The sequence below is a fragment of the Chiloscyllium plagiosum genome, chromosome 27 (genome assembly GCF_004010195.1).
Source record: "Chiloscyllium plagiosum isolate BGI_BamShark_2017 chromosome 27, ASM401019v2, whole genome shotgun sequence".
Lineage (NCBI taxonomy): Eukaryota > Metazoa > Chordata > Chondrichthyes > Orectolobiformes > Hemiscylliidae > Chiloscyllium > Chiloscyllium plagiosum.
This window is the reverse complement of record NC_057736.1, coordinates 37,316,245-37,338,527: the sequence shown is the minus strand read 5'-3', so window position 1 is coordinate 37,338,527 and position 22,283 is coordinate 37,316,245. Positions and strand designations below refer to the sequence as shown.

Sequence of the window (22,283 nt, the reverse complement as noted above, 5' to 3'; positions counted from 1 at the left end):
GATGACAGATAGACTTTGTGGAATTAGAAGGTGAATTGTTCTTCGCTGTATTCCTGTCTTGTAACCATTCTGTTTATGTGGTGAGTCCAGTTGAGTTTCAGGTCAATGCTAACCCCAAGTATGTTAATAGTGGGGGATTCAGTGATGGTAACACCATTGAATGTCATGGAGAGATGGTTAAGTTGTCTAATATTGAAGATGGTAATGGCCTGACATTTGTTTGGTACAAAAAGTTATTTGCCACTTGTCAGCCCAAGCCTGTATTTTATCCAGATCTTGCTACGTTTGAACATGAATTGCTTCAGGATCTGAGAATTCACAAATAGTGCTGAACATTGTACAGCTTTTGGTTGCAGAGAATAATGGAAACCAAGGTCAAGGAGGTGACAAATCTTCAGGGAGAACCAGTTACAACCAGTCTGAGGATTGCGTCTTATAAAAGTGTCAATCAGGCGTTCTGGCATTCTGACTGCCTGAGTGGGTGCTCTTTACATCTGCTGGCATGGCAACAGAAAAGGATAATAGCATGGCTCCATTGGATGATTTGAACTCAACACATGACCCTATTGATCAAAGGCCATTTAACATTCTGGAAGATCTAGTGAAAGAAGGGATTAAAAACACACACCCTTGGAAGTCAGACCGTCATTGAAGGAGCAATAAAGACTGAGGGAAGACTCTCAGCAAGACTTGTGGAGGAGCTACCCAAGACAACCCAGGAAGAGATCTTCCCTGACCTGCAAAATCCATCTTCGTGGAAAAGAGCCAGCCCTACATCTGAGAGGAAGGAGATTCCAATGGCCCAGCTCAAATACGTAAATCATTGTAATACTCTTTCTCAGACAAACAAAGCCAGATAGAGTTGATATTGAGGGAATTTAGGAAATGCTAATATGGTGTTCTTACTAAAATCAAGTTGCACAGGAAACTGAATTCTGTATCTCTTTGTCCATCTCACCAACTTGGGGAAAATGAATTTTAAAAGATAAACTGTTCAAACAGTCGAAAGGCAACAGTTTTTATTTTAGAGCTTTAGCATCCACAGCACTTTGCTTTCGTTTCAATGCTGTCAATCAGAATTGTAAAAGGTTATTGAGTTCTCATTTATCAGCAAAGAACTCAGTAGAATATCCATGTAAATGTTGTGTACGCTGAATCATAAGACAACCGTACAATATGGGTGTAAAGCAAAGAATGTCACTTGGAAGAGAAATTGCTTTCGTGTTTCTGAGTCAAACAGTAACAGAACGTTACAGCTCAGAAACAAGCTTTGACTGTTTGTTTCCACACACCAGCAATCTAGTCGAGTTCCACTTTCCTGCTCACATGCTGTAGCTGTAGCCTTTAATATTTCTCTTTTACAAACAATTACCCAATTCACTTTTAAAAGAATTTATGGACTCTGCCGAACAACAGCTTAGTGGCTGAGAATTTCACATTCTAACTGTTTTAGCTAATTCTTTCCGTGATTATTTTGAATTTGTTCCTTCTTGTTACTATGTCAGCCAGTGATGGAAGAAATCTATTATTTCAAGATCTTAGCCAATGGAAAGGAAAGTTGCTTGGCACCAGGAATGTGAGCTTAATTGAAGAAGATTTAAGTGGCATTCAACTAATAGCTTGCACTGGCCTTGAGGGATATTGCAATTTAACTGAGACTGCACATGAGCTTGTTGCACCATAACTAAATTCCTCAGTGAGCTTTTCAATGCAAGCAATAGTTGGGTGGAATCCAAGCTGTTAGCAAGCTAATTCGATAGTTCCTAAATGTGGTTGCAAAGATTGTGATGCTTGGTTATCCTGTGCCCATCAAGTCAATAACGTACAAGCATTGGGTGAACTTGATTTTGCCTGCTCATTTGGATGATTCTAGTATGGAGTCCAGTACTGAATGTGCTATTGAATGACTGCAGGTCTTAGCCTCCAGTCCCCATGTCCATACATGCTGTGCCCCTACACCACATAATGTCAAGTTTCAAAACTTAAAGGCAAGGTTTGTTCTGTTTCACTGCTCTGCAGGAAGGAATAACGGTGGTGCATTAGGAAAGCCACCATGTTGTGCTGCCATCATTGGTTCAGAGAGAGAGACACACAGAGAGAGAGAGAGAGAGATAGATAGAGAAAGACAGAGAGAGAAAGAGAGGGAGAATTCTTGTCCCTCAGTTGACAAGTCCATATAGGTTTTGAGAAAAGACTAGGAGAAGATCAAGGTTATGTGAGGATTTTAGGGCCCTGGAGCAAGCATGTGATAATGTCACAGAGCTGCTGTCCATGTTGGCAGAGTTAATTAGATAGTAAGAGAAAAAAACACATGCAGGGAAACATATGGAATAATAAAAACAGAAGTTGCTGGAAAAGCTCAGCGGGTCTGGCATCATCTGTGAGGAATAATGAGAGTGAAGGTTTCAGATCAGGTTACCCTTCCTCTGAAGGATCTCTTTGTTTCTGATTTACAGTATCCACAGTTCTTTTGGTTTTCATTAAGCACAGGAAGTAAACCAACTAGGATTTGACAATACAAGTTATGGAATATTCTTTCAATAGTGTCGCAATAAGATAAGAGCCTGGCGTACATCTGATTATCATATCTTGTGTATTTAGTCCTAATTTATAATAACAATTTGTCATGATTTTTGATAAAGTTCTAGAAAGTAGCCTAAGCCTGAAGGCTTTTCTCTCAGCCAGTCTGTCTTGAACTCAAACTCTTGGACGTGGTCATGAAACTACAAGACAAAATTGCCTATGTCATTAGTTTGATGTTGAGGTCAAAGTGAAATAATAAATACATCCTTGAAGTAATTTTCTAACAAATACATCACCAGTCTCACAATCTGTCCCCTTTACCTAACTTTACAACTTGCCTCCTAACATAACAGACAAATATGAGTCAAGCCTCTCATACTTGACCTCATCCGAGAAACACTAATTATGATCTGCACATAATGTGTCACTGGGTAGGAATGGGTTATAATCAGGTCAGGGGAAAGATGACCACACGTGCCAATGTCTCACAGGGGAGGTTGCCAATGGTTTTTGATGCAAAGATTCACATGAGGACATTGAAGGATGTACACCAGAGATTGCTGATGGCTATGTACATAGGAATGTTTGTTATACTGGCAAATCTTGAGAAAGTATTTCATTACCTGGCACATCAGTCTATTTTACTTTTGTTACTTCAACTACTTTTGAAAGTACCAATCATTGGTAGAAGCTAACCAACAGCCAGAAGAAATCAATCCATCAACAAACCTGTAAGTTCTTGATGGCACCTTTAAGTTGTGATGATTGGGGAGTTGTTTCTGCTACTGAATACCTTAATCGACAGTTTTATCTGGAGGTCTGGACTTTGATTGTGTCAATCATTGCATGCTAGTTGACAACATAACCTGTCTGAAGTTTATTCCACATGCTAATCCTTTACCAATATGGTGTCTTGTGGGCTCTATTGCCCCTATCTGTGAACCTGAAGGCCCAAGTTCACGTTCCACCTTCTCTAAAAATGTGTCATTACGTCTTTGCAGAGGTTGATCATAAATATCTGGGATGTCTTGTGCAATTTATACCAGAGGTTTATGCACATATTTCAGCTGACATTTCAGAGCCCTACAAGTTAATTTCTCTCCCAAGTCCACAGCCCACAGCTATCATTTTGCAGTGAAATATATATCTTTAAGTATTTCATAGAATGCAAAGGAAGGCAGCGTTGGGGAAATATTTAAAGTAAGAATTGAGACATAACAGACAATTAAGAGAGAACTTTGGAAACTGCCATAGTTCTTGCTGGAAAAAAAACGTGAAAATATCTAATTCTTTCAAACCGTTTTGAAGAGTTTTATTAATATTTTCTTTAACAATAAGCTGTGTCTGTTGGCTTTTAGGAATGCAATTGTTTTTAAATGTCAGAACTGTAGGTCACTATAACCTGAAATTAAAGACTGTTCCAGAATAGAAGATCCTGAATTGAAGTCACAACAAACCATTTCAAAAAAGAGCAAAACTTAATTCTGTGAAACAGTTCAAATGCACAGAATATGATCATAAAATACAATTTAGAGATGCAAAACCAATTAAGCTATTAGAGCTGAGTACACGATAGTGAGTTTTTGTTGATATCAGAGAGGTTTCAGATCATGTTTAACATTGGCTCCTGAAATAAGGAACTTGGAATACACTGAGAATAGAGTTGTATGCAGACGGTAGAAAAACTATTGCAAGTGTCTCCATTTGGTTTGCTACTCTTGACTGAATGCAGGGTTCCTCAAAATGAACTAATTAATTGACAGAATTCTAACTGATCCTCACTGATAGTTCAGTAATGAGTAGTCAGTGCAGACTGGAACGGATGAAATGGGTCTGATCATAATAACCCTGAGGCAGTACTTGCAGATTATTACATAATATTGTTTTATCCATTCATTAGAACTATCATTTGGGTTTGGCAAATGGTTTTTACAATGTGCCTTTCCTGCTGCTAAAACTTCCTGTTTATCTCGGCGAAGAATTGGCACTTATTTTCTCGAGCGTGTGGGGTTTAACTACCATTCGTCTCCTGATTTCTGATTGTTGAATCCAAGTTGCTTTCCTTTGAAAATTCTTTACTTACAGTGTTGTAAATGCACGCATTCTCTTGGATTCTGGTGAAGCTTCTGCTCACTTCCAGATCTCTCTAAATAGTCACTGACATTATCATCGCATCATTTGATATAACCATCATCATATACATTCTATTGATGCCTCAATATCCCACAAGTAACCCCAAGTTTTTATCCCCCTTGTGAACACTTTCCTTCCTACCCCTACATACAATGTCCTGGACATCAGTATTTGGCTTTGTGGTGCTTCAATCAACCTCCTTGATCTACTTTGGTCTCAGTTTGAAATGTTTGATGCTCTGCACTTTTCTGTTCTTTGGTCTGAATGTTTTTTTCCCAGGTGGATTGTATAGCTCTCTTCTTCCTCTTCTGAAAGATAGTTCCACATTTCTATTTGTCTGTTATTCAATTATATCAATGCATTGTGATTTCCTCTTGATATTACTCCATCTTTTTCAATCTATATGGTCTCAGTTGTGGTGTCTTAGCTATGAATGTTTCTTTTCCCTGGTGATCACTTATCCATACTCTCTCCCTGGGCTTTAGTTTTAGGACATCTTGTTTATTTTCTTTCATTTACTAAACTTTCAAGCCAAAGTTTTTGTCTGTTCTCCGTGCATTTTCACTCTGTTACATCCATACTCAGTGGCTTTAAATTGCAGCCTTTGAGCCAGAAATGGAAATTGTGCTTCCAATCTCCTCTCCCTCAGTACCATTCTGCAATGGTGATGTTCTGTAACTTAATAATGCAAGGCATACATCTTCATTCATTTTCAATAATGTCTTGATTGTACAAACACCTTATTCAGCTTTTCCATTCACTTGAGGATAGTATGGTGAACTTGTGAATAAAATCGTATTCACATGCAAATGTTTTGAACTGATCAATTGCAAACTGCAGAACGCTGTCTGAAATAACAATGTCCAAGTGCTGTGTGCTGGGAAGACTTCTTCAGTGATTCTACCACTGCTTCAACTGTGATTTTGTGTCAATGGTTTACCTCAATCCATCTGGAATACTAATTAGGTTAGGTTAGATTCACTACAGTGTGGAAACAGGCCATTTGGTCCAACAAGTCCACACTGACCCATTCCCCTACATTTACCCCTAACTAATATACCTAATATTACAGGCAATTTAGCATGGCCAATTCACCTAACCGACACATCTTTGGGCTGTGGGAGGAAATTGGCGCACCCGGAGGAAACTCACGCAGGCATGGGGAGAATGTGCAAACTCCACACAGACAGCCACCCAAGGATGGAATCAAAACTGGGTCCCTGGCGCTGTGAGGCAGCAGTACGAAAAACTGAGCCACCATGCAATCCATAATCTCTGAGAATAGTGAAGGCCGTGCCTTTGAACATGAATAAATTTATTCCCAAGTGTTTCAAAGCCTTGATGGGAAAAAAATGCTGATAGTAAAAGTAATGAAATCTCTCAGGTGTTCGTTACACATGAAATGTGATTCGTGATCATTTCTTGCATTGAGTTTGAAGCCCCTGACCAGCCAGTGAATGTTGCACTCTCACAAGACACTTGGCATTGGCCAATGTCCTTGATGAATTCTCTTATGCGTTCCAACTCTAACTGCCCTTGTTATTACGAATCCCTCATTCAAGACTATCACGACATGAGTGCAGGATGCCTATACTGCTTGAAACATTGCTTATGTTATGGATTTATTCAGTGCATTGACTGATCAACCTTGCAGACAGTATTTCTTTCTTCAAATACATTCTGCATCATGTTTGTGAGGTTCATTTGAGGTGCTAAATGGTTTGAAATTTCAAAAGCGTTGGCTTCAGCCTCTTTTATGAAGTTAATGTTTGCTTTCCCTGTTGCACCTACTGGTATTCTTGACTGCTGTGTCTAATGGACTGAATCAGCTCACTCGCTTGCTCAGTTTTTTGCATGGCGCTTCACTTTCACTTGAACAAACACCCTGCTTTGCTTTCAAAGTTCTGCTTGCCTTGCGACTCATATTACATTTTCAAACATTGAATCTTCTCTCACTTATAAAAGATCTGATACGCCTCATCTGAAGCTCTTATCACAAATGGTTTGGTTTTTAGGTCCTCACATGTGCAGTTTTCTGCTAGCCTGGAAATGTCGTTTACGAACAAATTTGCGCTTTCATTAATCCTCAGTCTTCTTCGATTAAATTTTGCGCATTTGCCTATGAAATTTCTCCTCACATTGAAGCATACATTGAAAACCTTCAATGCTTCTTCATATGTCCTGTCTACAACTACATCATTCAAAATGGTTGCATGGTTGTGCTGACCTTGCCTGAGCCTGAAGCCAGTCCATAATCTATCATCGTTTTCTTCCAAATCTCCCATTCCTGGATCTGTGTGATTTGTGAGTCACTTGTAATGGCTTTGCCAGTGGCCAATAGGTGCCCTGGAACTGCACCTTATTCTATGATTCAGCTTATCCCAATACATAGATTAGAGTGGTGCAGGAAAAGCACAGCAGGTCAGGCAGCATCCGAGGAGCAGGAAAATCGATGTTTCAGGCAAAAACCCTGATGAAATGCTTTTGCCCGAAATGTCGATTTTCCTGCTCCTCGGATGCTGCCTGATCTGCTGTGCTTTTCCAGCACCACTCTAATCTTGACTCTAATTTCGAGCATCTGCAGTACCCACTTCTGCTTAACCAAATGCATGCTGCTTCAACATGGCTCCCCCTCCTTTTTTGCCTCTGAGTCTATTTTCCAGTTTTCTGCTGTGTTCGCGATATCCCCCTTTCCTGATGAATTTGAAAAATTGTCTATTTTCTTTCTTGACTATGAGGTTCACTTTGAAAGTTACATTCAATGCTTGCTTTGCAATTTTTGTGCTTTTTCCACTGTCACCATGTTTGATCATTGCATCTAATTACCTATGCATCTCCAAAATATTGTTTCTTGAGTCCAGGGAGCTTTCTGTAAAATTATTTACTTCAAGCATGCTAAATACACACATTGTTTTAGACTCTGGTGTACCTTATGCTTCCTTGTAGATCTCTCTATTTAATCAGGAGACACTAACATCAGTATTACGTCTTTCCACATCGCCATCGTTATACATTCTACTGATGCCACATTTCTCAACAGCTCTGATATGCACTGTTGCATGTGTGTGTGACTGTGGCTGGAGAGAAGGAGATTTGGTCAGGTGAGTAATGAAAATGCGACTGCCAGGAAGAAGGAGAAGAGAAAATCTAAAGCCAGATGAAAGATTGTGATGGTAAAGGACTTAAGCTGCAGAAGAAAGGGTGACTGATAGCAGAGAAGGGTGATCAGTCAGGAATGCGGCAATGCCAAATCAAGTAAGAAAGGCTACAGTAAGAAGAGGTGAGTAGTTTTGTTTTGAAGCTCATTAAAAAGTGATTTCTGAAGTTGATCTGGATTCATATTTCCCACTCTGGAGTGGAAAAACTTTTTAACTTCTGACTGAAATTCAGTTCACTTGTATTTCACTCATGAAGTTTCATTCAATCCAGTAATGTTCAGTGTGGCATTAAATAAATGTCACTTAGAACGCAACCACCGTTGGCAACCTGGAGCTTATGTACTAGCTGGCTGTACCAGCCATGGACTGCATAATGCTGAGGGTGGAGTAACATAAAAAATGTTACACAACCAAAGGATTAAACTCAATATGGATTGTTTCATTTCTTTTAAATTTGGTCTTTATCTTTGGATCAACAAATTTCAGGAACCATATATTGCAATTACTTTTATCCAATAGTCAATAATGCTAATGACCTTTGAAGTCAACCAAATCACATTTAAAACAACAAGATGAATGTGTACAGTCACACTATAATAAGCATTACTCCTTAATTAGCGAGACAAGATTTATTAGTTGAATGTTTCTCAGTTCTCGTGCTAAACGCATTCATCATGTGTTCAGGTTAATTCTGGTTTTGTGTAGCCCTCCCAGTGATTGATCTGCTCTGCTTTACCATTAAGAATAATAGTCTAATATCTTTCTCTGGTTTCTATAAATAAATTACACCACAAAGGTAGAGATAAGGATGATGTTAAAATGAATTTTTACATTCTTTCTTTGCATGTTCCAGATCAACACTCATAATTTAGACTATCATTTTCTTATGGAGTTCCGAAAGATACCATTGGGTTCTAATATCATTCAATTTTTAATCAAAGCATCCACACAGTTTTTCCCTACTTTAACCCTCTCAAACAGCACCTTTAATGCAACAGACATTCCATAACTCTTAATGTTCTCTTTGCTTTCTCTGAATGCCTTCATCTCCTTCCAATCCCATGGATTGTGGTTACCATCCTTTTTTTATTATTCCCAAGGAAAGCTACACTGCGGGATATCTTAGCTAAGCCCAGTCATGACCTCTGATGAATTCCACATGTATGAACTACGAGTGAGGTTCATGAGAATGTGATCAGAAGCCATTGGTGATTTTCAAACCATCAGGGCAAAATGTAGTGTCGGAATGATAACATTTAACTTAATAAAGGTTTGGATTCAAACTTGGGACTATTTTGTTCTGTAAATCATACACTTTTGACTTGGTTTTGTTTTTATTCACGTTATGTAGCCTCACAAAATATCACAAAAAATTATGACTTCTTAAAGTGACAATAGGTGACACTACCGGATAAATTTGTAGGACTAAATGGCCCTTTTCTGTGCTCTAAATACAATATATTATCATGGAACATTGAGGCATACGATGCCGATCTTACACACAATCTCATTGCCCCATACAGTTAATTGCAGCACAGTCTCCATTACTCCCTGTGATAGCTGATCTTTACAGAGCTATGATAGCTAAGTTTCACAGAAAAATCAATACTTAATCTGATAAGAGTCCGGCACAGATTTAGCTAGCCTGATTGCTGTAACTCATGCATGGAATCACATTCACATATAATTCTGATGCTCACACACAAACACACACACACACTACTTTCCATTTGGTGTTTACACACAATTTCTCAAACTGTGCCTCATGTGTACACTGGCATTCCTGGACCTCTACTGTAATCAAAAATATCATAGAAGGACAACACAAGAAATCACAGCAGGTTACTTGCTTTTTGCTAATTGGAAGTGAGATGAATTTCTAACCTTTTTTTATATAATAAATGTTTCACTGGAAGGAAGTGGAGAGGGGCTGAAAGTGGAAAAATGGAGGAAAGCAGGAAAGAAATAGATATAGAATCCAAGTCAGGACCTGAGATGGAATTTGATGAACAAAACCAGAAATTGCTAGAAAAGCTCAGCAGGTCTGGCAGCAGCTGTGAAGAGAAATCAGAGTTGCTGCTTTGGGTCTGGTGACCCTTCCTCAGAACGGGTCACCAGACCTGAAATGTTAACTCTGATTTCTCTTCACAAATGCTGCTAGGCCTGCTGAGTTTTTCCAGCAATTTCTGGTTTTGTTTCTGATTGACAGCATCTGCAGTTCTTTTGGATTTTGTATTAATTTGAGGAACTGGTTTAGAAACGGAGATAGTTTAGGCAGGGAATTCCACAGTTTGGGCTGAGGTAGCTAAAGGATTAGTCACTAATGGAAAGTGAAGAGAAGGGGGATACATAGAAGGCCAGCAGTGAATTCCCATTAGATGTGAAAATATTCATTTTGATGACTTGGATTACAAATGAACAATCATGATGTGCAATAGGTGCAGCATGATTATTGTCAATAGATATATTTAATTGAATAGTTGCTGGTTGTTAACACTGGAGTCTGTTGTTTATAAAAGTAATTCACTTACTAAACAGCACATTGAATGAAGGCTATCTCTGTAAATATGTGTGTGTGAGAGGCATAGCTATGTAATAGAATATGACTAACTTGGAACTATAAGGAGCATAGTTAAGGAGCACATATTTGTGTGTACTATTATATGAAATATTATGCTTTATTTTGAAATATATCAACTGAAATAATTACAACATCACGCTTTCAAAGAGAGTAAACATACAGACCTTTTCCAGGCCTTCTTCCTTAAGACTGATAACATCCAAATCGAAATCAGTCCGCAGTCCAGTGCTTTTGTTAAATACGATTCGGCCTGTTAATCCTTCCCATTGAGCCTCAACAGAAAAATATACGGTGGTAATTATACAGCAGTATAAATCATTATTCTCCATAACAGTAAATTTTAATTACACTCCCACAAGGAAATGATCCTAATTATATTTCCTTGTGGAATATGATTAATTAATCATTGCTATTCTTTATCCAGTACATACAACTCGCTCCATGAATCCCATTTGGCTCCATGCATTGATTTATAGGCACAGCTATTGTGCCAGCCATGTATCTTATTTCAGACTTTAATAAGATTATGTATATTGAGGACCTACACCATTGCTCAGATGTCATTTGGAAAATAAAAGATGTTGCTTTCATCTCACCAGTTTTCATTGTAAGCTTCTTATCTCACAGCCTTTGTAAGTATATGTGTATCTGTCATGAGTGGAGTGAGGAGAACACTAGCTGGAAATTATTAGAACTTCTTATTAACACTCTCATTAACCTTCTTAACCTACAGATACAGTGAGTTTGCCAACCAGTGATGAAATATCAACTTAGGTTCATTCTGGACTCTATCTGTAAGTGCACCTGCAAATTTGTGACAGCAGCAATACAGGGATGATGAATGAGTGTGCAGGGACACCTCCCTGAGATTACTGGCAGGGGCTTGCAGAACATCTAATTCTCAATTTATACGATAGAGCTGCAGAAATAACATTGATATTCTGAATTAGGACTGTTTATAATGCAGTCTGCTAACACTGGAGTGAGGGAACACACGGATAAAGGTACGTTGCAGTTATGAGCTTGCAATTAATATTGTGGGCTTTTCTTGACGTCTGTGTGGGACAATCGTGTAGAAATCATATTGTGGGGCCTCTTTAAGCCAGCTGAGAACTTAACCCACCCATGGCTGGGACAAACTGATCATTTATGTGAGGTGCTAAAGTTGTATTTGTTTCACCAGGTCCCCTCAGAACCCGAGCTGCTGAGATGAGCTTTTTACACCCTGTAGAAGCAAGGTAAAAAGTGCATGTATAAAGCAATGTAATGCTCAAATGAATAAGGGTACTGCATATCCTTGAGCACAAAATATTTGGAATACCAGTGTTACAGCCCACAGATTTTATCATTCTCTCATTGATACAGAAGACACATAAACATTCTTTCTTTTATAGATTCCAAAAGTCAATCTTAAAGAGCAGACCCTTTATAAACATCATTGATGAATCTAACATCATTAATTTTAGGAGTGTTGGTTAACATAAAATATCTCTACTTTATTTAACATTTTTGAAATGTTGCTGCAGACAATTGAGACAACCTGGCTAGAAATTCAATGATGTAGCTCATGAAATGCACAACAAAGAGCCATATTGCAGTATTTTGCATAGGGTTTCCACTTTTCATAAAATTTGAAAGGATTTTGAAAACAGACTGAAATCCTGGTTAAAAAAAAGAATCTCTACACTGTAAAAGGTTCAGGTTCTTCTTTGAGACAGTATGCCCAGTGGCAGCCCATTATTTGTCTTTTAGCAATAGCAGCTTGTGGATGTTACTTAGTGTTGTAATGTGACATGGAACACAAATAGTTTAAAATAGCTAACACAGATGGACAGTTTGTTTGAAAATCAATTGAGAAGAGAAATGAAATTGAATGCATTCTTGATTTCAGCAAGTTTTCTTGTGGCTTTTATTTTGATTTGGCCTGTTCTTAGGCAAATCCAACATTTATGGAATATGATGTTTACACCTTTGTAATTAATAATTGGAAGGATTCTTCTTGACCGGACGTTATAATATAAGCCTTATTGCATGAATAAAGTGATGTGGATTTACAGAGGAGTTGCTGCTGAGAAGGCAGAAAAATCACGACTAATGTTAAGTTATTCATAAAGAGTTAACTTCTTTTGGATTAAAACATTTGATTTTCCACATTTATCAAGGTGCGCTGTGGAGTTCACATTTAATTCTGGTATCAGCATTGAGCATTCCCTAAACTGGAGACATGTTGGTTAGAGCATTCTGGCATTAGGGGAGGCAATGGCCTAATGGTATTATCACTAGACTGTTAATCCCGAGTGCAAGAAAATGTTCTGGGGCCACAGATTTGAATCCTGCCATGGCAGATGGTGGGCTTTGAATTCAATAAAAAGAAAATCCAGATTGAATTAAGAGTCTAATGATGACCATGAAACAAATGTCAGAAAAAAACCATCTGGTCCCTTTTCGGGAAGGAAACTGCCATCCTTACCTGGTCTAGCCTACATTTGACTGTAGACCCACAACAATGTGGTTGACTCTTAACTGCCTTCTGGACAATTAGGGATGGGCAATAAATGCTGCCTAGCCAGCAATGCCATCATCCCAAGAACAAAAGAAACTTCATTACATCACCAATTTTCTTCACAGCTTCTCCAACTACACTGGTACCATCCCTCACCTCTTTCTCCGCTATATCGTGGAGCTCGAGCACTTCATCAACTTTGCCACACCTTCCACCCCATCCTCAAATTCACTTGGACCATTTCTGATGCCTCCCTCCCCTTGCTGTACCTGTCGGTCTCCATCTGTGGAAACCAACTGATATCCATTTCAAACCACTGACTCCTACAACTACCTCAACTGTACCTTCTCTCACCCACCCTGCTGCAAAAATGCTATCCCATGCTCTCAATTCCTTCACCTCCACCACAAGCACTCCTAAGACGAGGTGTTCTACTCTAGGGCATCCCGGTTATCCTCCTATTTTAGGGATCATAGTTTCCCCTCCACGTAGTTAAGGATGCCCTCAACCACATCGCCTCCATTTCCCACACCTCTGTCATCAAATCCCTTCCTCCCAGAAACAATAAGGGTACAGTCCCTTTAGTCCTCATGTACCACCCACCAATCTTCAAATCCAACGAATCATCCTCTGACATGTTGGCCTCTTACAATCAGACCTAACCACCAAAAAGATATTTCCGTCCTCACCTCTGTCTGCTTTCCACAGAGACTATTCATTCTGCGATTCAGTTGTCAACTCTACACTCCCCACCAACATTTCCACCTGGTACCTTCCTCTGCAACTGCAAGAAGTACAACACCAGCCCCTACAGCCAACCCACCACCGCCCTCCCACCCCACCTCCACCCAAAGCCCCAAACAATCATTCCAGATCTGACAGAAATTCACCTGCACACCATCCAACCTGATCTATTGAATGCGTTGCTCCTGATGTGGTCTCTTCTATATCGTGGAGACCAAGCGCAGACTCAGGGATCGGTTCACAGAGCATTTGCGCTTTGAACATATCAATCCACCAGACCTTCTGGTTGCCATCCATTTTGTTTCCCGCTCCCACCCACCCACCCCACCCCCACCTGACCTACCCTTCCCTCAGCCCCATTCACCTCCCATTATTTACTTCTGGGCTCCCCTCCTCCTCCCGTGTCCTGATGAAGGGTTTCGGCTCAAAATATTGACTTTCCTGCTCCTCAGATGCTGCCTGACCAACTGTGCTTTTCCAACTTCACATTTATTGACACTGACTTCCAGCATCTGCACTCCTTATTGTCACCAAGTTTCCAAGTAGCATATCTGGTTTAATATTTCATATATCCCAGAATTTTTCACATGTAAATAGTTTCAAGTTTAAGGTGAATTTACAAAAATGGCTATTGTAACCGAGTTAACACATATCAAATCAATTTACCCTACCGAATATCCATGAATCCACAAACACTGAAATAGTGGTACCACAGGAAATAACAGCAATAATTGTTTGTGCCTTGGAGAATATTGAATTATAGCATTACTTTAACAGTATAAAATCATATAGCACTATAAGAGCCTATTTGGCTTATCATGCTTCTTTGAAACCATTATCCAACTGGTCTCAATTCCTTTCCACATTGCCTTGCAAATTTAAAGCCAGTGACTATCTAGAAAATTCTGATTTGAAAGTTACTACGACTTAGTGTATAAGAAAACCCTCATGTCAGTTCTGTTGCTTTTGGCAATCACCATAAGTCTGTTATAAACACTTCTGCTATAGGAAACAGGTTTTTTCCTTCTTATTTACCTTATCACAGCCCATCATGATTTTGAACACGCTGAACAAATCTGTCCTTACCATTTCTACCACAAGGCCAACAATTTCAGTCTATCTTGACCGTCCAACTAACAGAAATCTTTCATCATTGCTCCCAGTATAGTGAATCTCCTCTTGACTTTTACTTCAGTACATGCTGGAGTTGAATCAGTCTTAAAGCATCATCTCGATTAGTTGTTATGAGAGAAGATGTGGTTAGAGCTAATACAAAATGGAAGGGTTTGCAATGGAAATTTTGCAAATTTTATCTGGTTATAATTGTAAACCACACACTACTGCCATGCCATAACAAGGATATAAACTTTATCCTTATTGGATTGAGTTTAATTCAATTTCTGAAAAATCTAAAGACACCATACTAAAGATTTATGCTTGGTGCATCTAGCATAGGACATAGATGCTAGAAATTACTTCCTTTTTCAAATTATATTCAGTTCTCATGAACATGACGTGAACATCACCTCCATGCACACACTTTCAAATCTGTTTGTTACCTCTTTTATGAAGTTCATGAAGCGGCTTCCAAATCTCCAGGGTTTGTGTCTATGGCACTGCAAAGAGTTAACAGTCATCTGAGGCGCTCGCTGATAGGACATTGATACAATATGAACTGCATCGTATGTCAGAGCAGCATCTGTCTGAAATAAATGTGAAAACTGCTTAAGTTGATTTCATGGAATGCCTGTGCTTTGTACAGAGCACGTTAGACCCAATTTGACATCTGGCAATTTGACAATTGGGTTTTATATGCTAGCACACTGCAGATATTATAAATTACTTTCATAACAATACTTAAAACCACAAATTAATCTGTCAACTCTGCTACTTTAAGCAGTCCATTTCACAATATTGTACAACTTGAAAAGGTTGTTTGTTTAATGTTTATCAGAAACCATGGTGACCAAATGTCATCTGCTGTTTTGTTCTCAACATTTACGTCCATGTTATCCAGTTGAATTTGTCAAGGCACTTTGTCATTTCACTCACTTTCAAAATTTCAGAACAAATAATCAATCAGAAAACAGTGACTTGTTTAAAATTAAATCCTTTCATTGTATAGAATTGTAGGAAATTGCTGGCTTCCTAATTGCTTTCACCCTGAATTGGAAGTGTGTTATGGTGGGCTTGAGGATGGTGAGGGATTTTTCTAGGTATGAAGACTTTCTTGAGCACTGTTACATCTATGGTGTGCATGCCCAGCTTTGAGCTTGGCCACAGTGCAGTACATCGTTCCTCTGCCAATGTCTGCAGCAGAGGATTTCTCTGATAAATACTTATCCATTTAATAACCTGGCTGAGAATATTTTAAGGGGAAAGCTTGGAGTATCAATTCAAGTCTGGGTATGAGTTATACATTTGGCAGGGCTATCATTTTATTCATAGAAGTTCCAAACTGATCCTTGCACCCAGTTAGCTCATTAAAAACAAAAATTCATACTGGCAAATAATCCATTATTGACTCCTGTTAGTTCACGGGAAAGATGTCTATTTACATAGTACTCAGAATTATTTACAGGAACAATTTATAGTAATCTTATCGATGTTATACAGTACAAAACTCGCACATTTTTCATTTTGGAAAGCAAAACAGGGAACAAGAGAGGTTTTTTTCTGACTGGAAGCAGACAGATGTTGAGTAAATCTACTGACATCAATCCATATCCACTTCACGTATGAACAGAATTCAGAACAGAACTTCAACTGAGTTTACCTTTACCTGGGGATTAAAGTGATTCTTATTTACAGTTCCTTGCTCTGGATTCACTTTTCCCATTTGGAGAATAAACTGTGATATTGTAAAGCAGCTCAATATTAATGTCCTAAGATTCACAAATTGGTGAGCTTATGTAAATGGTTTTGTCTTAAGTCAATTTACAGTGGGAATATTGTAATTTTAGAGATGTTGAAAATGGAGTTTATATATTACTACTAATGGGCAATTAGCTATTCTCATACCAGGGAAGTCAGCATTAACCAGCCACCTCACAGAAAGAGAAAGGAAGTAAGTTTTTGAAAATGGTCGTTCTCCTTAATCCAACACCTACATTTTCATATAGCACCTTTAATATAGGGAATAAGAATGAAGAAGCTCCAACCTAGGCAAAATCCAAGCCACTGAAAGAGTAATCTTTTACACAGGAAGTGGCTCATGTGTGGAATGAACTTCCAAAAGATGTAATGCTTGCAGATACAGTTGCAACATTTAAAAGAGATTTAGATAAGTACATGGATAAGAAACATTTGGAGGATTATAGGCCAAGCGCAGGCAGGTGGGACTAGTTTAGTTTGGGATTATGATTGGCATGAACTAGTTGAGGGTCTGTTTCCCTGCTGCAGGATTCTATGATGCTATAATATATCCAAGTTTGTTGATTGCACAAAGCTACTTGAAATCTAAGTTATAAAGAGAACACAAAGGCTGCAGAGACTATTTGAATGGGTGACAAGGTAGCAGATAGAGTATAATGTGTGGAAGTTAAAGTGATTCACTTTGTTCATGATTTTGAGATGCCGGTGTTGGACTGGGGTGTACAAAGTTAAAAATCACACAACACCAGGTTATAGTCCAACAGGTTTAATTGGAAGATAGCTAGTGTGCTTCCAATTAAACCTGTTGGACTATAACCTGGTGTTGTGTGATTTTTCACTTTGTTCATAATAGGTAAGAAGGAGAATTTTTGAGCACCATGAAACTTTTAAATGATGTTCAGTGAGACCTAGTTGTGCTTATAAAAGAATTGTATAAACTGTAGATAAAGTGAGCAGTTGATAAAGAAATTAACAGGAGTCCATCTTTCCAAGGGCATTGGCATACAAGATAGGGATGTTTTATGAAAATTATACTGGGATTTAATAAGGTCTCATTTGCACTTTTGGCCTCCATATAGAATTCCTTGAGTTGACATCGGAAATTCCACTAAATTTGGATCCTGGGAAGAAAGTTCTTTTTCCTTTGATCAAGGTTCGGTAAATTGGGTCTATGCTTTCCAGGTTTTAGAAAAGGACTGAACTCACTGGTGATTGTGAAGGGAGTTGTCAGCGTAGAGACTGAGAGGTTGTTTCCCCTGTTGGAGGGGTTCTAGTACATGGAGGTACCTTCATAGTACATATGAACAGTCACTGACGACTGAAATGAAGAGAAATGCCTTTGCTCAGAGAGTTGTGAACCTTTGGAAATTTTTATTCCAGTCGTCATGGATAATTGACCATTGAATAAATTTGAGATGGGAACGGTCAGATTTTTGGTCTGTCTCTTCATAAGTTCCATATGGAATAGGTGGGAAAGAGGATTGACCGTTGTTGTGGTTCTGTTCGCCGAGCTGGAAGTTTTTGTTGCAAACGTTTCGTCCCCTGGCTAGGCGACATCATCAGTGCTTGGGAGCCTCCTGCGAGGCTTCGCAGGAGGCTCCCAAGCACTGATGATGTCGTCTAGCTAGGGGACGAAACGTTTGCAACAAAAACTTCCAGCTCGGCGAACAGAACCACAACAACGAGCACCCGAGCTACAAATCTTCGCACAAACTTTGAACAGGATTGACCGTGTTAACTGGCAAAATAGATTGAGTGGCTGGACAGCCTTTTCCTTCAATGTTTTGTCATTGTAAGCAATCATGTGAAACAGTTGTGCAAAAGTGAACAATATTAAGATTTCTGTCAATACAACTGTGATTTATTTTCATAATTAAGAAAATTGGCATCCTCGTCTATAAACCATTGATCTTTCAAAAACCCACCGTACCGTCATAATTCCATCAAGTAGACCAGAATCTGCACTGGGAGATGCCTGGAGTCGCTCCATAGACCACTTTTCAATGATAGAAGCTACATGTGGGTTTTCAGTATTTAAAATTCGGAATCCCGTCATGTTTACCCCACAGTAGCGATAGGAATCTAAGTCGAGGGCGAAGAGATCCTGTGAACGAGAGAGCAAGTCCTATATTATGGCATTTCACACGCTGAATGTAATGAATAGTTGTACTGTCTCCTTTGTTTCCACTGCAGTTGCCTTCTATCAAAGATGCACTCGAGTGCTTTTCTGCTCAACATTCTTTCAGCTGCATTGATCAATATTGTGAGCTGTGTAAAACTCTCCAGAGCTAAACCTTAACCCCTATAAGAATCTGCTCTACACTGTGTCATCTCAGTTGCAAAAAGAAAGAAACAGGTTTGAATCAACTTACAATTAATAATAAGAATGCTGCACCATTAATTGTGCCTGTTAATAGTACTGTCATGATCAATGAAAGAGTTGGCATTTTAACGGTTTAATTCAGCCAAATGCTGAGAATGTTCCTTCAAACATCGCTTCATTTCCTTTCAATTGATGTTGCATTTGACCCATAGTTCATGAAAAATAGACCTTTAGGCAAACAGTAAACCAGTCAATCCTGTTTTTAACAGACAAAATTCCTCTGCTGATGAACAAGTTGAAGTTTGGACTCCTGATTATCTGTCAGACCGTGAGTAAATGTTTATGAGAATAGGAGGTTGATGAGATGTGCACCAGCAATTTGTTTAACGTGAAAATCTGAAATAATTGTTTAGAAAACTGGAAATGTGTATGGAAAAATGTAAAGGTGCAAAGAAGTAAAAGAGAATCCTCATACATTAAACATTTTTGCACCTTTCCAGTTTATTCTCTCATTCATTTCTTATCAATGTTCTGCCTTCCATTACCTTTAGAAGTACAGAACAAACTTGGTTATCCGAACGTCAATTATCCAAAGTTTGGATTATCTAAACAAGATCTCAAGTTCCCTTAAAAACGTTACATAAAAAGGTGTTACTGACACTGGTGCAATGATCATGTCTTTTGTTTCCAGTTCTCTAATTTGATCTCAGTCAGTCATTTTAAACAGTGTTAAAATAATTTTAACACATAAAAATGACTGACATGCTAAAGGATTTATAAGCATGGCATAAAAAAATCAAGAAATGGTAAGCAATATCCAGTGTTTCTACACATTTTATGAAATGAATGAAATAAAAAAACTCTGTAAACATGCTTTTTTTACATAATTATATTCAGTATGACTTCCTTCGTTTACAATCAGATCAGTTATCCGAACAATCAGTTATCCGAACAGAATATTGCCCACTTGTCTCATTCGGATAATCGAGGTTGTTTGGGATTTGTTTCTTTCTGCAGCATAATTGAATAGACCTTGATCTCCCTCTGTTTTTAGTGTCAAGTTTTTCATAAGCTAGATGAGATCCTCAATGTTGCTAGCTTATTTTGGGGTGGGGGTGGTGCAAGGAAGAAGAGACACAGTAGCCCAAGCCAGATCTTGTTCACCTGATGTGAATGGAAGCAGGAGTCTCAAAACACTGATCAAGACACAGTCCCTCGCTAATTGCATTCTGACATAGGGGGTTAGTGCTAATTTTAGCTTAGACATCAGCCTGGCTAAGACCGTGCTACAATTGAATCTAAGTGATGAGAGTCTCTCCCATTCCTGGTGACCCAAGGAGATTCCTGTGGTGTCTCCTTTGGGAAAGATCTGCCATATTAAATGTCAGTTGTGCATTTACATGGCCAGCAATGGACTTGCCCGAGGATCAAGGACCCCAAATCTGAAAATTCTATCCTCACCTCCCCACCACCAAGAGCTACCAGCTAATCAAATGCCAGCAACTTTGAACTGCAGGTAGTATCATGAGAAGAATGGTTGGAGCTATTGGTAATGCATCCAATAGAGACCACAATAGATCCAGGCCACGAGTAATTCAGGGCAGGGCGGGGTTTACTTAGGTAGAGTGGTTGGGAAACTACAGCAAGCCTTTCTCGTTTTATTGAATGGTGGAGCAGCCACAATGGGCTGAATGGCCTATGTCTGCTCCTATATCTTAAGGTTTTAGATCCCCATGAAAAGGCACCTTCTGCACATGACCATTCCACCACTATGAGCTGAATACTAATGGCAGCAGAATGAGTATTAATTACTCACTTCAGGGCTTAATTGGCACTGGGCCAGGAAGGATGCCCATGGACTTAATCAGAGCAGAGGTGAAGACAGAAGAGTCAGCATCTCATAGATTCCACCCAATTTAATGCACCCTAACGACCAAACCTGCCTTCAGGGAGATACTAAATGCTGTCTAATGTAACTCAGTAACACTATGGTTCATGTCAAAAACCATTCTGATCTGTACAATAACCCTGACCTTAACCAACTAATATCATAATAGGGCATTCACTCTCTACTTTTACCTTAACTTTCTGGCTAAACTCCACTGTGTTGGGCTTGCAAACCCTTAAGATAAGGCAGATCAACGAGAGGAGCTGATTAATTCATGGAAACCATAATTTATTGCACTTATTTACCTCCATTTGCTCCTTCTTTAAGTCTCTCCTTCTTAGAGAGAAGATTTATTAATTTATGTGAAATTGCACAATAGATAAACCACCTAGAAGTAACATGTTGTTTATCTGTTGGTTGTGATTCTGATAAACTTTGGTCTGTTATGTTTCAATAGTCTGGTAAGATCAAAGACAAATAGAATGATATGCATAAATAATATTTGAAATCTAAGAAATCAAATTGCCTAAATAGTGGACAATTCTGAGAAATTAGATTTTATATTTCAATAGATTACAACTTCCAAAATCATTGTTACCTAAGTAATTTAATTTCCTTTTGTCTTTACCCCATTCTCATCCCAAACACAACTTTTCCTGACCACTCGTTTTCAGTCCCTCTGTGTCTTTCTCATTAAAAAGGAAACAGAAGCAAAGAATTTAGCAAGTTATTTGGCATTATGCGATGAGTAAATTACCTTTGAGTCAAGAAACAACGAGATTGTGCTGTGATCCCTATGTCCTGTACTTCGTTTCAACAATGGGGGAAGAGTGAGAGGGAAATCTAATCTAGACTGTTCAGCTTGTTCAAACCCTTATTGATCTAATGAATGTTTCCCTGTGATTGCCACTTAATGAATGTTTTATCTGCTCTCTTATGGTAAACACATACAAATGGCAGGATACCAAAGCCTCAGGAAAGAAACCAAGATCAATGTTTTCATACTGAATGTACCTTTGCGATCCCTACACTTGTCAGAAACAGTCCTTTGTGCTTCATTCTTATGGGCTGTTTGCTTTTTAGAAAATGTTGGGTAATTGTGTATGCTATTCTGTTTCATAATGCTCTATGTAAAAAAAAAGAAACAAGCAGGGATGCATTTTTACACCTGTTGCATATTCAGACAGATGTGTGTCTTTAAATTCAAAAAGTATCAAATCCCTGAACATATCATTTTCTGAGATGATTTTACATAATACCAATCAGAGAGGCCACATCTGTTGAAAGAATTAAGAAATGCTTTCATATGACATCTGTAGCCCACTGGAAGTATTTAAAAAAAAAGAATTGTTCAGCAAGCACTTAAATCCAGAACTGCTCAAGAACAGTTTTGAGTATGACTAGCATGCATAATTCTTGCACATTAGATGAAATTAGGTTTAAGGATCTTCTAAGGGATATGAAATCTGATTAGCTGCCCTCGTCATACATATCTTTCCAATGGCTCAAGAGGATAATAATCTTCATTTATTGTCTATCTAATTTATTGACCAACC

General features: G+C 38.6%; 1 protein-coding gene across 1 annotated transcript in view; it reads right to left on the bottom strand.

Moving 5' to 3' along the window:
* LOC122563391 (glutamate receptor ionotropic, kainate 3-like) overlaps positions 1–22,283 on the bottom strand; it is a 562,582-nt gene that overhangs the window by 269,542 nt on the left and 270,757 nt on the right. Inside the window, exons 7-9 of the mRNA XM_043717129.1 lie at positions 18,447–18,620; positions 15,202–15,345; positions 10,560–10,667 (exon numbers count right to left, since the gene is read on the bottom strand). Coding sequence (XP_043573064.1) covers positions 10,560–10,667; positions 15,202–15,345; positions 18,447–18,620 — 426 coding nt within the window. The remainder of the gene's footprint in view (positions 1–10,559; positions 10,668–15,201; positions 15,346–18,446; positions 18,621–22,283) is intronic.